The following is a 17,812-nucleotide window of genomic DNA, read 5'->3' on the forward strand; positions in this document are numbered from 1 at the left end:
TGGCTACAGATAGCATAGAATTGCCTGTGTTAGAAATATGCTGAATGTGAAACTCAGTTCTACTTATCATCCATTCATTTCCCCTCAAAACTTTAAATACCATATTTAATAGACATAGCTGTATGGATAACAACAGGCAAAAGTTCTTCTCATCATGCAGCCTGAATTACTAGGACTGGGATCCTTGCTCTGGAGAATCAACTCCCAGTTTAATCGATTGAGTACCTCTCCTACACATAGCCCCAGAGGCTCTCCCCTCCTTCTGCCTATGGAGTCAAAGGACTGGAGGTTTAGCATGGTGGTTCTTGCCCAGCCCTTCCTGCAGTCCACTATCCCTGCCCACCCCATGGGCACAATCATTAAAGGAGTGAACCCACCCTGTGCAGCTTCCCTTAATTATGCTTTCTGTTACCTATCAGCTCTGTGTTCTTGGGGAACCAGGGCACAGTACCCAGCCTGTCTGACTCACGAAAGTTCTCTCCACCCCCAGCCTCTGCTTGAACTAAAGCCGGTCAGAAGAAAGACTTACAAAAAGCAACGAAAAGGCAGTGGAAGACACACCTAAACCCCTCCGGACAAGGGTGACAGGATTAAGGAAACTCCCCTAGCCTCCTTTGCATCAAAGATGGCACAGGGAGGCAGCTCCATTAGCATACAGAATGGAGAACAGAGATTCCAAGGCAAGAACCACACTGAACTCTGGGATCAGAAAAGCAGGAAAGCACTACATCATGGGGATCTCTGTTCCAGATGTTAATGAACGCATTAGCTCAGTAGTTATCAGACCAATTCTAGTAATGAATCCTTTATTGGTATCCAAAATACTGAAGCTGCCTAATTGCATTGTGAGCTCCCTCCAAGGAACACCATCCATAGCCAGGAATGATCAGTTCCTATGTGTTCTTCCTTGAACCATTGTTCTTTCCCTTCAAAAACTCCTACCTATGCTCAAGTGCTCTGATGCCTGGATCCAAAATCTGCATCAGTACCATTGGGACAACATCTTCTCCTGACTGATCATGATGGGGGCTCTGCCTGTCTAACCAGCACTCCGGACCGTCAGCTATCACCACTACCTAGGAACCCCGATCAATTCAAGCTTCATGGAGTAGTGAGAACCCATCTCTCTCTCTCTAGGCATAGCCTTCTGACCCTGACTTGTGTGATCAGTTATAGTTTTCTAAATCTGACTTTTATAATCAAATTTAAGTTAGATTTAATATTATAACCGTTTTGTTTGTTTGGCTCCCCTTGTATGGTTATTATCTGGCAATAAATAACTTTCATGGTTAAGCTGATTGCTTCTCTCTCTCTCTCCCCCTCATGGGTATTTTTTGGTTTTCCCATTCGCTCTGCAGCAATGCTCCTCATACCTAAGTTAAAGATCCCTGCAGTGCCCAAAAATCCTGTGGGGTTTGTTCATCAACTGGGTTACTACCAGAACAATTGTAACGTGAAAGTGGGGATAGGGACATGCTGAACCTGGGGCACAGGAGGGTGGCAGCTTGGAAGTGCTGCTCAACTCAGCCTGCTCAGGCATACTCTATTCTGGTGCGGTGTCCATGGCATATGAGGGTGACAGCTTGGAAGTGCTGCTTGACCCGGCCTACTGAGACAAGGGACATATAAATGGGTCAGCTTGAGAGTGCTGATTGATCTGGTCCTCTCAGATGTGCTCCATTAATGTGTGTGTGTTCGTCTGATTCTAGGGCTGGAAGAACCCAGCCCTGGGGAACCTAGGTCCTGCAGGATAGCTCCATTGAGAAAGAACTTGCAGAAGGGAGAAGGAGAGCTCCATATGAGATCACAAGTGACTCATACACAATGTACAAGCAGTACATTGATAGAATTATAGAACCCCCCCAGAAGAGTAACTCTAATAAATGAGCATACCCCAAAGTAATGGAGTATTTGCTACACCTTTGTCAGAGGAGGCAGTATGTGCCTTTTAGCATACACAGCCAAAATTCATCACTTGGCAACACATTATTATTTTCAGCTCTCCAATTATCATGTCACACAATTACGATAAAAACCACACCACCTAAGTCAGCCTGAAGATTAAAGACCAATAATACCTATTCAAATGTAACATTCTTAATTTTTTGACTCCCTCATATGTGTTTCCCCTACCAGTGTTCCCTTTGTGTTCTGGTTTGTACCTTATGCATGCTATTCTCTGTACACCTTGTTTGCTCTCTAAGTTGAGATATTTGTAAAAAAAATTTTTCAAGATGGCCAGATAATATGGTGATGTGCACTGCATTAAATCAGGCAGAAGTTTCCAAACTGTGTTTTCAAACATATTAAGTGGCAAGACAAAATCAGCAATAAGTCTATTAATAGCCAAACCTAGTAAGTGCCTCCATCAGCCATTTCAGCAGCTTTATTGGTACTGACATATTAGGATTAGTAGCAGGGAAGACAAACCGATTGCAAAGTGTGTTTACTGAGGAATGCCACTACACAGTTGCTGATGACATGGTTGCCAAATGCTTTGGTGGCATGATAAAATTGCCAATGAAGGACACATACCAAACATCCAGCTAGATATCTTAAGGACCTAGCCAGAGATTGATCTGGGTGACACTTGACCTGGAAAGAGGCTACATCTCTTTGGGATTTGCCTTGATGATTAGTAAGTAGGAAGCGAAGCATCCTTTGTCTAGCTCAGTTTGAAGGATTACAGTTAGGGGAAATTGTCTCATTTGATAGGAGCCTGATATGGCACAAAAGGTGCTAATAAAATTTGCGGGTGACACAAAGTTGGGAGGTATTGCCAATATAAAGGAGGACCAGAATAGCATACGAGAAGATCTGGATGACCTTGAAAAGTGGAGTAATAGAAATGGGATGAAATTTTATAGTGGAAAGTGCAAGGTCATGCACCCAGGGACGAACAAAAAGAATTTTTGCTATAAGCTGGGGATTTATCAGTTGGAAGTGACACAGGAGGAGAAAGACCTGGGTGTACTGGTTGATCACAGGATGACTATGAGCAGTCAATATGATGCATCCATGGAAAAGGTTAATGCAATCCTAGCTAATGCATCAGGCGAGGTACTTCCAGCCGAGATGGAAGTGTTACCACGATTATACAAGGCTCAATCTGGAATACTGTGTGCAATTCTGGTCTCCCATGTTTAAGAAAGACGAATTCAAACTGGAACAGAGAAGGACTACTAGGGTCAGAAGAATGGAAAACCTAACTTATGAGGCTGTGGGGAGATATGATTGTTCTCTATAAATACATCAGAGGGATAAATACCAAGGAAGGGGAGGAGTTATTTAAGGTAAGCACCAATGTGGACACAAGAACAAATGGATATAAACTGGCCACCAACAAGTTTAGGCTTGAAATTAGACAAAGGTTTGTAAGCATCAGAGAGTGAAGTTCTGGAACAGCCCTTTCAAGGGAGCAGTGGGGACAAAAAAGCTAACTGGCTTCGAGACTGAGCTTGATAAGTCTATGGAGGTATGATGAGACTGCCTACAATGGTACGTAGCTGATGTGCGACTGCTAGCAGCAAATATCTCCAATGGCTGCTGATGGGGCACTAGATGGGGAGGACTCAGACTTACTACAGAAAATTCTTTACCAGGTGTCTGGCTAGTAGGTCTTGTCTACATGTTCAGAGTCTAATTGATCACCATATTTAGGGTTGGGAAGGAATTTTCCCCCAGTCAGATTGGCAGAGACCCTGAGGTTTTTTTTGCCTTCCTCTGCAGCATGGGGGATGGGTCACTTGGAGGTTTAAACTAGAGTAAATGGTGGATTCTCTGTAACTTGAAGTCTTTAAATCATTATTTGAGGGCTTCAGTAACTCAGCAGAGGTTAGGGGTCTATTACAGGAGTGGGTGGGTACGGTTCTGTGGCCTGCGATGTGCAGGAGGTCAGACTAGAGGATCATAATGGTTCCTTCTGGCCTTAAAATCTATGAGTCTATGAGATTAAGGGTAATAAAAGATGGCAGTATTGAATGGGATTTACTGCTGGATTAAGGGGAGTTTTCTATGTTAATTTTCTCAGTAAAAGAGGAAACCGTTAACTATACCAGAATTGAAGGGAACAGAATTTATATTCATTCATAAGAACATTAAAAGGCCGGACTTCGTCAGACCAGTGGTTTTTCTAGCCCAGTGTCCTGTCTTACGATGCCAATGCCAGATGCTTCAGAGGGAATGAACAGAACAAGACAATCATGAAGTGATCCATCCCCTGTTGTCCAGTCCGAGCACCTGGCAGTTTGAGGCTTAGGGACACCCAGAGCGTGGGGTTGCATCCCTGACCACCTTGGGTAATAGAATGGGGTTGCATCCTTGATTGATCCTTCATTATCCCATGGTGGCACTGCCAATGCACTTCTGTTTTGCCATAAATATCTAATATTTATCTATCTAAGTGTGTATGTCTTAAGAAAGTATTTGTAATGCTTTGGTGAGAGGCCTTTTGGAACAACTTGTAAATGTGACATGTGCCTTGATTTTTTTTTTAAACTCCAAGTTCAATTAAATGTATACAGCACTTTGAAAAAGTTACTAATTACAACTTATTAGAGCTTGTTCTACCAAATAAGTTCCCAGTTGGAATTCAGCAATTATGAACTAAAGGGATCCCCAAAGGCACCTGTTTTACACTTGAAAGCTCAGAATTATTGCTGTATGGTAACACTTTCTGATATGCAACATTAGCCATGAAGGAACTGTGCAATACCATTTCTGTTATCTTGAATGGCAACAGAAGAGGAAGAATTTACATTACTTTAGTTGGATTGTAGATACAATATAAATATTCACTAGAACTGCAACACAAGGTTATACAAAATTATATGCAAAATAGTATTACAGTAAGCAATATTCACCCACCTGCACTTTCAGATCCTTGGATGAAAGGCATTGCAGAAGAAAAACTATTACTATATTGTGCTTGACAATATTTTTCTGATACCATCCAATTAATAATTTACTGATAGTTTGGAATAGGATATTCTTATTTTTTAAAGATATTTAAATAGTGTACTCAGAGATACAGACTGTTTTAAATTTGCTTTAAAAAAAAATCCATGTAATATCTTTAAGAATTTTAGTGAGTCTTCCAATGTTCATTTATTTTTTGCTTTTTATTAAAAACAAAAAGTGAGCTGCAGAAATGCTAGAAAAAATACTTGATCTTTGAGTTCTTGTTTAAGTTACGTTCTCTTATCTCAACAGTCCACTTATTAAAAAAAATGAACAGCACTCTAACCATTCAACCATTTAATTTTTTTTTCACATGCATAATAGAAGGAAACTTCTGATATTATTCACTGAAATAAAATACTGAAGTACCTATTTCTTATCTTCAGCATTTTTTACGTTCACTATCTTCATCAAAGACGTTTTACTGTGATTACGAGAGTAGTTTAAGGCTTCCCACAGCTAAAAGGTTATTTTTTTTTTCAAATTTATAATGCAATCATTATCTCCATACAAGAGGTAAGATCCTTTAAACTAGTGTTTCCCAGTCCAGGGGCTGGGGCAAAGCAGTACAGGAAGGTCGAGACACAGAGGAGAACAGCAGTAGGGAAAAAGAATTTTCACAACCCTGGATATGTTCCACCATACAAATTATACTTATTTGTTTGTTTATGGTAGCACTCACAATGTACTTTATACTTTCCACAAAGAAAATACAATCACTTTCCTGAAGAGCTCACAATCTAAAGACAGACAGAAATGGACCCGGATTAGCAGGAATGAGTATAACATATAGGGTGGCAAAGATGGTGCTTGGTAAAACAAGGTTAAGCTACAAAACAAACAAAAATATTACTTTCGGTATTAAATCAGCAGAATTCTCAGTAGTAAAAATAATGTAAAGAGTCTTCAGAAGGACTTAACTGTGGAGAAGATAGGGGGCCTTGAGCATAAGCTCATGAAGGATAAAGGGGGGCAACATGAAAGAATGGAAAAAACAGAAAGGTTTATGTGAGAAGCTGAAAATGGAAATACAAGGCTGTCATCATTGGGGGAGCAAAATGGATGGGGAAGAGGCTATGTGAAATGAGACGGGGGATAAGTAGGGAGTAGCAGAGTTACAGAGGCTTACACAGCGCTCAGTTGAGCTGCAAGAGCATATGGTCGTAGGAAGCTGACAGTGGGTTCCCCCTCCACCCCATTCCAGAAAGGGGAAGTCACAAAACAAGAGAACAAAAAAGAACAACACGAAAGTAAAACACACAAAAACAAAAAATCCAACCAGAAGATAAGAACAGGAAAGACAAAGGGATAGACAAGGAATAGGTAGTGGTAACTGTGCCGCACAATGGTATAAGGGGACAACAGCCTATCCATAACAAGGAAAATGTCGAGCACCATTGTTCTAAGCAGTCTGTTATTCCAGCAAACCAGAGCAAAACCCTCCACATGTTTGAAGCAGATTGTCTTTGCAGTTTTGCAAATGCACTGAATGTACATGACATTATGCAGATGACAAGACTAGTATAGCTGAAGAACAGGCAAGAAGAAACATTCCTTCCACTTAGCACTGAAGAAGACAAACCAAGAGTAACCAGGGAAATTTAAAAGTAAATCACGAAAGACTTCATTGTCTTATTTTGGAAAGAAAAATCAAAAATAGATAATTTTTTACTCTACATTTTCATTCCCTACCCCCCAGTCTCCAACTAAGAACATGTTGAAATATATTAGTTCTTATTCATATGGTGGTAAACCAAACAGTTCTGGTTCAAAGTCCTCCATAGATTTCAGCACTAGATTTGCTTCCTTTGTAAGATCTTGATTCAAATTTTCATCTGGAATCATAATCACTTGCATCCCAGCTGCCAGTGCTGCTTGAACCCCAAGTGGAGAATCTTCAAACACAAGACACTGAAAAATGAGAAAATAAAGACATAAAGGTTAAAATGTTGTAATTACTTGTATTATCACAAGAAAGGATGGCACATTATATATCGGAACACATGCAAAGTCACTTTCTCGAGCTGAGTAAATGAAGTATCTATAGGGCCTGATTGTGCATGACAGAAGTCAGTGAAAGTTTTCTAATTGATATCAATGAATGCCGATTGATTCCATAATGCTGAAGAACAGTGGGTCATAATGTAAATGGTTTTCAGTGCAGTTTAGTAATGTATTCTCGTGACCTGGTGGGAAACTTAACATTTTCTACTCCACAAAGCATCTGCTGCAACTGACATGCATATTTTCAATACAATAAATACAGGAGAACCTCAGAGTTAGGAATACCAGAATTATGAACTAACCAGTCAACCACACACCTTATTTGGAACTGGAAGTACACAATCAGGAAGCAGCAACAAAAAAACAAATCAATCAAACAAACATAAAAGCAAACACAGTACAATACTGAGTTAAATGTAAACTACTAAAAAAATAAAGGGAAAGCTTTAAAAAACAGTTTTGACAAGGAAACTTGAAGGAAACTGTTTCTGTGCTTGTTTCATTTAAATTAAGATGGTTAAAAGCAGCCTTTGTCTTCTGCATAGTTAAGTTTCAAAGCTGTATTAAATCAATGTTCATTTGTAAACTTTTGAAAGAACAACCATAACATTTTGTTCAGAGTTACGAACATTTTAGTTCCCAAGCTGTTCGTAACTGAGGTTCTACTGTAGCTATATTCTCTCAAACAACAATACACACCACAAAATGTTGGACCAGATCCTCAGCTGAAGAGAGTGGAACTGTGATAAGAAAATCTGTCCCACTGCCTTTAAGCATCATGAAGAAGGCCAATAAATTATGTTCTTGTTAAGAAGTAGTTAAATTCTTTTTCTTGGAAAGAAGGGATTGCTGCCTCTTGCAAAACATGTAAGCACAAGTGGGTTGTGAGCACATTCAGCATGCTTAGATGAAGATTTGTGACAAAAAAACTGTCAGCACAGCTTGTCTAGATATCTGTGAGCTCTCTTAGGTTCAAGAACTGTTGCAGTTTTTGGCCCATATTATTGCTTATAACAAATTGTAAACAAGTGATATTCAAAATGCATGAGCCACTTCATATCTTTTCAGATGTGTTTTGTACTTAAGAGTTTTTTCATGGTTTTCAGTTTTTGGATAGCTGGGCTCCATTCAGAATATAGCAAACAATTTAGTAACAAGAAATGAATGTGTGTCTCAGGAACGTAAATGCTGCGTCTTCTGCTTAACAGATATCTCAATTAGAGACACAATGAAATTCAAAACATTAAATGGGGCCTGATACATAAAGCCACACCACATGAAATAATTTGTATCAATGAATGTCCATATCTGTGGTTTCAAAAGAATTCTGTTGTTAGTTTGTTCTATATTTAAACCTGAAGTCAATGGTAAAACTCTCATGGATTTCAGTGAAGCCAGGATTTCATCATATATTTGTAGCAATAATTTATCTGAATAAGCAGTGTCAGTAAACAATACAGTTAAGAATATTTGAAAGCTTTAGAAATATTAGGAGCAGATAATATATGTGCACATCTTGTGCATCTAGAAAGGTTATTTGCATATATCTGTTTATTGCTCAGCAGAGATGTTCTAAAATTGATATTATAATCTCTATTTTAATGCAGAAAGGGTTTAGAGAGGAGGAGAGGTCACTCAACTGGTGCAGTAGCTGTAGTTCTTCGAGATGTGTCCCCCTATAAGTGCTCCACTTCAAGTACACATGCAGCTCTTGACCCTTTGATCAGAGATTTTCTGTTAGCAGTGTCTGTCTGGCAAGCATATGCACCCTATGACACTTCGTGCTGGATAACAAGGCTATATAGGAGTGCACAGGTGAACCACTCTCAGTTCCTTCTCTACCCAAACATCCCCCAAGAAGCAATCTGAAGCAGAGAGGAAGAAGGGTAGGTAGTGGAGCATCCATAGGACAGACATTTTGAAGAACTGCAGTTATGGCAGAAGGTGAATAGCCACTTCTTCTTTGACTAGTATTCCTATGGGTGCTCTACTTCACGTGACTTTCAAGCAATATCCCCAGATGTAGGATGGAACAGAATTCAAAACTGCAGAACCAAGAGCCGCATCAGACTTTACAGCATGGATCAGGGCATAATGTTTCAAAAAAAGAGTTATATGTTCCGTAACTGGTGTTCTTTGAGATGCGTTGCTCATGTCCACTCCATATTAGGTGTGTGTGCTCCCCATATGCACCGGTGATGGACGTTTTTCCCTCAGTGGTATCCATAGGGGACCAGCTCTGGCACCCCCTGGAGTGGCACGTGCATGCCATGGTATAAGCGGTGCTGCTGGCAACCTTCACCTTCAGTTCCTTCTTGCCAGAAACTCCAGTAGTGGGGAAGGAGGGCGGGTCATGGAATGGACATGAGCAAACACATCTTGAAGAACACCAGTTATTGAAAAGGTAACTGTCTTTTCTTCTTTGACTGCTTGCTCCTATCTATTCCATATTAGGTGACTCCCAAGCAGTACCAATGGAGGCGGGTAGAAGTTCATGGGCATGTAGATTGCAGCACAGCTCTGCCGAACCCATCATCTCTGGCTTGCTGAGTGATTGCGTAATGTTCCGTGAACACGTGAACCGAAGACCACGTCGTGGCTCTGCAAACGTCCTGGATGGGAATGTATGCCACGAAGGCTGCCGAGAATGCCTGAGCTCTGGTCGAATGGGCCCTCACGATCGGTAGTGGTGGGACCTGTGTCAACTGGTAACAGGTCCGGATGCAGGAGGTGATCCAGTTGGAAATCCTCTATGAGGACACCGGAAGGCCCATCAACTTATCTGCTGTAGAGATGAAAAGCTGAGTCAACCTGTGGAAGGGCTTGGTATGCTCCAGGTAAAATGCCAGGGCACGTCTGATGTCCAGCATGTGCAGCCTCCTTTCCTCACTAGTGGCATGTGGCTTGGGGCAAAAACACTGGGAGGAAGATGTCCTGATTGACATGGAAGGAGAACACCACCTTTGGCAGAAAGGTCAGATGGGGTTGCAGTTGAACTTTGTCCTTGCAGAACACAGTGTATGGTGGCTCCGATGTGAGGGCTTTGATTTCTGACACTCGTCTCACTGATGTTATCACCACAAGGAAAACGATTTTCCGTGACAGGTGGGAAAGGGAGCAGGAGCCCATAGGTTCAAAGGGTGGGCCCATGAGCCTAGAGAGAACCAAGTTAAGGTCCCACTGTGGGACAGGAGCCTGAACCAGCGGGAAGAGAGTCTCTCAAGGCCTCTCAGGAATCTGACCGACATGTCATGGAGAACACAGTCTGAGTCTGGAACAGCGGGCAAAATGCGGAAATAGCCATCAGGTGCACCCGGATGGAAGAGAGGACCAGTCCCGGGTTCTTAAGATGGAGCAGGTACTCCAGGATGGATTATAAAGGAGGAGTGCAACAGAGAGAGGACACGCTCAGATGCCCAGTGGGAGAACCTCGTCCACTTGGCCAGGTACGTTGCTCTAGTGGATGGGTTCCTGCTTTCCAAGAGGACTTGTTGGACCTCATTAGAGCAGGCCTGTTCCTCTGCGTTCAACCACACAGCATCCACAACGTGAGGTGGAGGGTGGAGGAAGGTAAGGTTGGGGTGCAGGAGGCAGCTGTGGTCTTGTGAGAGCAGATCCAGCCGGTCGGGAAAGGGCTGGAGGCAGTCGTTGCCAGGTCCATTAGTGTGCCGAACCAATGCCAGTGCGGCCACACCGTGGCAATCATGATGAATTTGGCCTTGTCCCTCTTGATCTTTGACAGGACTCTGCTGCTGATCAGGTTTGATGGGAATTCATACATCAGAGCCGCCGACTATGAGAGAAGGAAGGCATCAGGGAGAGAATCCTTGCCCAGCCCCTGCAGGGAACAGAACTTATGACATTTCCTGTTCTGTCTGGTGGCGAACAGGTCCACTTGTGGAGTTCCCCACCTCTGGAAGAGCATGTGGGCTACCTCTGGATGGAGCGACCACTCATGGTGAGAGGAAAAGGACGTGCTGAGGCGATTTGCCAGCATATTTCTGACAGCAGGAAGATGACAGGCCTCCAGATGGATTGTGTGCTTGATGCAGAAATCCCACAGACGGAGTGCCTCTTGACAGAGAGCCAATGAATGCGCTCCCCCTTGCCTGTTGATGTAGAACACAGAAGCTGCATTGTCTGTCAACACGCTCATCACTTTGCCTGAGAGATGTGGCAGGAAGAATCTTCAGGCCAGGTGGACTGCTCTGAGCTCTCTGACATTTATGTGCAATGTCAGTTCCTACGGGGACCACATACCTTGGGTCTGCAATGCACCTTGATGCGTGCCCCAGCCAAAGTCCGAGGTATCTGACCTCAGTTTGATCGAGGAGTGTGGACTGTTGAATGGGACTCTGTCTAGGACTGCCTTGGAGTCGGTCCACCATTGCAGAGAGGTAAGTATCTCTGGCGGGATGGTGACGACTTTGTCCAGATGATCTCTGGACTGGGAATAGACCATTGACAGCCACTGTTGGAGAGGTTGCATCCTGAGTCTTGCATGGCAGAAAACATATGTACAGGCTGCCATGTGTCCGAGCAACTGCAGGCATACCCGGGCCATGGTCAGAGGGAATGTGGAGACCATTGCAATGAGATCTACCATCATCCGGAACAGGTCTTGAGGCAGGAAAGCTCTTGCTCAGGTAGAGTTGAGCACTATTCCGATGAACTCTATCCTTTGCACCGGAACTAAATGTTGACTTCTTGTCATTCACCAGTAGGCCCAGGGACCGGCATGTGACCTGTAGTACCGTGACATCCCGTTGGACTTGAAACCTGCAGCGGCCTTTGACCAGCGAGTCATTGAGATACAGGTATATTTGAATATCCTGACACCTGAGTAAGCTGCTACCACCTATATGCACTTGGGAAACACCCTTGGTGCTGTCACTAAGCCGAAAGGGAGGACTGCAAACTGGCAGTGGTTTGATCCCACCGTGAAGCCTAGGAAGCATCTGTGTCCTTGGAAGATTGCTATATGAAAGTATGCATCCTTCAAGTCAAGGGCAGCATACCAGTCTCCTGGATCCAGGGAAAGGATGATGGAGGCAAGGGAGACCATGTGGAACTTCTTTAGGTATTTGTTGAGGTCTCGCAGGTCCAGGATGGGGTTTAGACCGCCTTTGGGATTAGAAAGTACTGGGAATAGAACCCTTTGTTCCTGTACTCGCGAGGAATTTCCGCCACCGTTCCCAGCTGCAGCAGGCCCTTCACCTCCTGTGCGAGGAGTCTTTCATGAGAAGGGTCCCTGAAGAGGGACAGGGAAGGGGGGAGGGTAGAAAGAAACTGAAGGGTATAACCCTCCGCCACTGTGTTGAAGACTCAGCGTTCTGACGTTATAGTGGTCCATGTAGGGAGAAATAAAGAAAGGCGGTTGGAAAAGTATAGGGAAGAAGGATCCAGGGTACAGGCTGGTAGGTCGCCCAAAATGCATGCTGCCTGTTGCAGGCGGAGCTTGACTGGGCGGAGGGCTGAGGTTGGTGGCCTTGACGCCGCTTGTAGTCTTAGCGGCTGTTCCTTGGGGTCCAGTTGAACCAGAGGGGTTCCCTCTCCCAGAATGACTGCCTCCGGAGGGGGGGGCGAGACACCATGGCTAATGGTTTGTCCAAGGCCTCTGCCACAGATTTGGGCACTTGCCCAGGCTGGGTAAAACCCCAGAGGTTCCAAGGGTACCAAGCGGCAGGCCACTGGCCCTGGGACCACAGAGCAGTAGGAGGTACTTCTGATGAGGCGATTACTGATGGTGCCAGGACTTGACCCACTGACAAAGACTCCTGTCCGGTGCTGGAGTCCGAAGTGGGAGGGTGGGGGAAGGGTGGGGTTTGCTCTTGGGCCACCACGAGCAGGTAGATGGGCAACTTCGCTCACTACAGTGCCAAGTACTGTGGCACGACTGGGATATCTCCCATTGTGGTGAATCCCTATCCTGGAGGCTAATAGTGTTCAGCGGATTGGCCACGACGCTCTGGCGATCTACGTCTCCCGCTGCCTGATCAGTACCGAGACCTGGAATGGAGCCGCTCATCTTGGCTCACCTCCTGCCCTCTCCTTGCCCTTGCGGGACATTTTCTTCTATCGCTTGGCAGGTGCTGGGGAGGGCAATTGTTGCCGGTCCGTCGATGGCACTGGGGGCGAGGGCACTTCACACTGATGCTGTGGTGCTGGGAGCAGAGTCAGCCCTTACTTGCTCCAGTTCCAGGGTTACCACCAACTCCATTAGGAGCACTCTGAGACAGATGTCTCAATCCTTCTCCATCTGAGGTTTGAAGGCCTTACAAATTTGACACTTGTTGGTTATGTGAGACTCCCCCAGGCACCTCAGACCAAGTGCTATACGGGTCACTGATGGGCATAGGTTTTCTGAAGGAATTGCAGGGTTTAAAGCCTGGGGACTGGGGCATGCTAACTTTATCTAACACTAAGGGTTTTCTAAAACTATTCACAACTTTTTTTTTCCCCAGGAAAAGTTTAACTACTTAGCAAGCAAGAAAGCTAGCCTAAGCAGCAGATGTACCAGCACTGTAACTGGCGGCAAGAAGGAACTGAGGGTGGAGGGGGCTGGCAGTGTCTTTTATACTGCATCATGCACACGCCACTCCAGGGGGCACTAGAGCTGGTACCCTACGGATTCCACTGAAGGAAATACTTCTGGCACCAGTACATGTGGCGAGCACGCACAACTAATACGGAATGCACATGAGCAAGCACTCGAAGAACATCATATGTATTGAAGCCCATGTAGCGGTCTACATATTTCGGATATTGGTACATTCTTCAGTAATGCTGTACAAGTTGCCTGCGATTTGATTCAATGTGCTTTTACCCTTTGTGGGGGATGAATGCCCAGAGTCTCATAACAAGTGATAATATATCCAGAAAACTATCTCAGCAGTCTCTGATTAGAGAGTGAGGACCCCATGGATCTATCTACAAAGGAAATGAAGAACCTAGGTGACTTCCTAAATTGCTTGATTCTATCTAAGTAGAAAGACATTGCCCTTTTAACATCCAAGGTATGTAAGCAGGATTCTTGTAGAGAACTACATGGTTTTGGGAAAAAAACATTGCAGATGAATGGACTGATTAAGGTGGAAACTTAGGTAAGAATTTAGGGTGTGGACATAAAAAGTTCTTGTCCTTAAAGAACACCAAAAAGGGGTGGGGAACATACCATCAAGGCTCCAATCTTCCCAACCTTACAGGTCGACATGATGGCTACTAAAAGACTGTCGTCATCAATAAATGAAACAAAGAACAGGTTGTCATCAGTTCAAAACAGAGGTTGCATAAGGAAACAAAGTATCAGGTTGAGGTCCCAGGTAAAGGCAGGGTCTCTACTTTGCACATAGAGATTACCCAAACCCTTAATAAACCTAAATGATACAGAGTGAGCAAATATGGAAAATCCTTCTACCAGAGGATGAAAGGCTGATATTGCAGCCAAATGGACCTTAATCTAACTAACGGATAACCCCGATTTCTTTAGATCCAAGAGGTAATCCAGGATGACTATTAGTGGCAATGAATCAGGCAGGATGCAGTGATAACACCAATGGAAGAATCTCTTCCATTTCTGCAGGTAAGTAGCACACATTGATCTTTCTACTATTTAGTAATACCTGTTGTACTTTCATAATACAGGAGGATTCTAACCCTGTGAAGCATTGAGGAGCTATGCCTTGAGGCAGAGGACTGCTAGATTGGGATGAAACACGCAACCTGAATCTTGTGACAGGAGATGAGGGATGTTTGGGAGCTTCAACGATGGTTGGACGCACAGGTGAAGCAAGAAAGAGTATCAAGCTGGTCTCGGCCAGGATGGCACTATAAGGATAATTCTGTCTCTGTTCTGTCTCATCTTGTTCATCAAATATCAGCAGTGTTAAATGAAAGACATAGAACAAACCTTTCTTCCAAGATAAAAGAAAGGCACCTCCCAAAGAGTGGTGGCCGAGACCTTCTCTTGAGCAGAAAAGAGGACTATTACTATTCCTGGAGATGGTGAAGAGATCCACCTCTGGCAGTCCCCATTTTAGGACTATAATGTGGAGAATTTGGGTGTCTAATTTCCATTCATAATCCTTTGAGAAGTATCTGCTGAGGACATTGGCTGTGATGTTCTGAATACCTGGGAGGTAGACCGCTAACATTTGGATCTGATGAGCTATGCACCAATTCCATACTTTCACAGCTTCAATGCACAGGGAGAGGGTTCTTGCTCCTCCCTTCTTGTTGATGTAGAACATACAGGTTGTGTTGTCCATCATGACCTTAATTAATTTGCCCCTGATAAGGGCTAGGAAATGAAAGCAAGCATTCCTGACAGCCCTGAACGCCAACGGACTAATGTGAAGGCTGGACTCTTGAGTTCTCCATCTGCCCTCAGTCATGAGTGGATTGTGGTGAGCTCCCCATCCCATCAGTGATGCATCTGCTGTCAGAGTTACTGATGGGGCTGGGTGACAGAAAGGGATGTCTGCACAGATGTTGAGTTGATTCTTCCACCAGTCTAAGGAGCTCCTCACCTGTAGAGGAACCACCACCTGTCTGTCCAATGTTTGTCTAACTGGAGAACAGATCATTCTGAGCCAACCCTGATAGCAGGGGAGATGTAGCCTTGCATGATTGCTCACGAAGGTGCAAGCCAGACATGCCAAACTTGTGGGGAGAAAATGCAGAAACTGGGCTTATTTTTGGCTTAATTGGCTTGTGAGTTGCTTGTTGGCTAGTTTTCGGCTTGTAGCATGTTGCTTGTCTGGCTTGTAGCTTGTCGTTTCTTTTTTTTTTTTTTGATGGCCCCTGGCAAGCTGGGGCAAGGGGAGGAAGAGAGTCAGGGGTGCACAGCAGGCCCACCATAGTCCCAGACTGCACGCCGGGGCTCTAGTCACATAGAGTGTTGGGGTTCTTAAGGATTGGCTTGTTTTGGCCTTGTTTTGAAATGGGATTAGCTTGAATTTGTGCTTATTTGCCACATGAAAGTTGGCAACTGTGGTGCAAGCTGCCATGTGTCCCAAGAGTTGAAGACAGTTTCTTATTGTGGTTTGAGGGCTTCCCTGAATTGCCTATACCAGACCTGGCAAGGTTATGAATCTGTCTGAGGAAAAGTAGGGTCTGGCTCTCAATGAGTCCAAATATGCCCCCATGAACTCTATTCTCTGTACAGGGGTTAATGTGACTTTTTTACATTCAGCTGCAGAACCAACTCCTGGAACAGAGCAAGGGCCATCTGCGTGGAAGACAGCACTTCTTCATAGGAACAGCCCTTCAGTAGACAGTTGTTGAGGTATGGGAAAATTACGATTGATTTTTGTGAAAAGTCAGCAGCCACTACTCCCAGGACCTTTGCTTCCCTTCGGCTTTTCGTTGGCACCACGTGTGTTCTCACTCGGTATCAGACATGGTCATGGCCTATAGTGAAACATAGGTATTTCCTGTCCAATGAGAGTATCATTATATGGAAATAAGCATCTTGTAGATCGAGGGCCAAAACTTCACTTTCTCTAGTGAAGGCATTATAGCTGCCAGTGTCACCATTCTGAACTTCTGAGACTTCATGAACTTGTTTATAAGTCTTAGATCTAAGATCAGTCTCCACTCTCTGTACCTCTTTGGCATGAGGAAATACTTCAAGTAAAATCCCTTGCCCTTGTGAGGAGGAGGAACCAACTCTATTGCTTCTAATTAAAGGCGAGCATTCAGGTCTCAAAAGAAGCTTATGAGAGGGATCTCTGAAGAGAGACGTAGGACATATGGAAGGGAGGGAATGATGTAAAATGGATGGTGTAGTCCAATGTTATGACCTCTATGATTCATTTGTCTGTAGTGATCCACCTCGAAGCATGTTGGATGTAGGCTAGTAGGTCTCCAAAGCGGGGAAAGTGGACTAATGAACATAGGTTTAACAACAGAAGTATGGGGAGATTTGAATCCTCAACCAATCTAACAAAACTGTTGCTTTGAAGATGGCTAGGTGGTAGTGGAGGGTGGTTGGGTGCCCCTCTTTTTCTGAGATCTGTCTGGCATGTTCAGTGGATCTATGGAGCCCAGAAAACAGAGCAGGATGTGTTGTCTGGGCAGACTGTGACCTACTAAACCTTCTCTTAGTTGCAGGTGTATACATGCCCATGGATTGTAAAGTAAGGCCTAGAGTCCTTTAGAGTGTGCAAGGACGCATCTGTGGGTTCTGAGAACAGTTTACAATTGTTGAAGGTTCCCCACAGTGTTCTGTATTTGTCTCAGAATCCCTGAGAGATGGAGCCATGATGCCTTGTGCATAGAGATGGATCTGCCAGTTGTGCCTGCAGCATCTAAGGACTCTTGAAGAGCAGTTCTGGCCACCGATTGTCCCTCTGAGATGGACTCTATATTCCTGTGGCAGATAGTCAATAAAAGCCATGAACCTTTTGCTTTTGTAAATTTATATTTGCCCATGACCTCCTGATAGTTCACAATCCTGAATTGCAGGGTTGCTGACACGTAGGCCTTTCACCCAAAGAGATCCAGCCCCTTCCGGCTCTTATCATATAGGGTAGACTTAGCAAAGTGCTGCCTGCCCCTATCATTTACTGCATTTACCACCAGGCAGTTAGGTGAAGGATGGGAGAACAAAAAGTCATTTGAAGGAGTATTCTTAGTGGGAACATAATACTTTTTATATGCCTGTTCACACACACGTGGAATAGTGGCAGGTGTCCGCCACAGCATTTTAGCCAGGTCTAGAAGCAGTTCAATGATGGGTAACACCACCCTGGAGGGTGTTGCTGACTGGAAGATATCCAGCAGTTTGTGTTGTGAATCCTTGACATGTTTGAGAATAATTGAAGAGTGTCATCTACCCTCTTTATGA

General features: G+C 44.1%; 1 protein-coding gene across 1 annotated transcript in view; it reads right to left on the reverse strand.

The window, feature by feature from the left end:
- Positions 1–5,241: 5,241 nt before the first annotated feature.
- The window catches only part of PUDP (pseudouridine 5'-phosphatase), a 144,145-nt gene continuing 131,574 nt past the window's right edge, over positions 5,242–17,812 (reverse strand). The window contains exon 4 of the mRNA XM_077815440.1: positions 5,242–6,870. Within this exon, the coding sequence (XP_077671566.1) occupies positions 6,694–6,870 (177 nt within the window). The 3' untranslated portion in view covers positions 5,242–6,693. The remainder of the gene's footprint in view (positions 6,871–17,812) is intronic.

The sequence above is a fragment of the Eretmochelys imbricata genome, chromosome 1 (genome assembly GCF_965152235.1).
Source record: "Eretmochelys imbricata isolate rEreImb1 chromosome 1, rEreImb1.hap1, whole genome shotgun sequence".
In the NCBI taxonomy this organism is placed as follows: domain Eukaryota; kingdom Metazoa; phylum Chordata; order Testudines; family Cheloniidae; genus Eretmochelys; species Eretmochelys imbricata.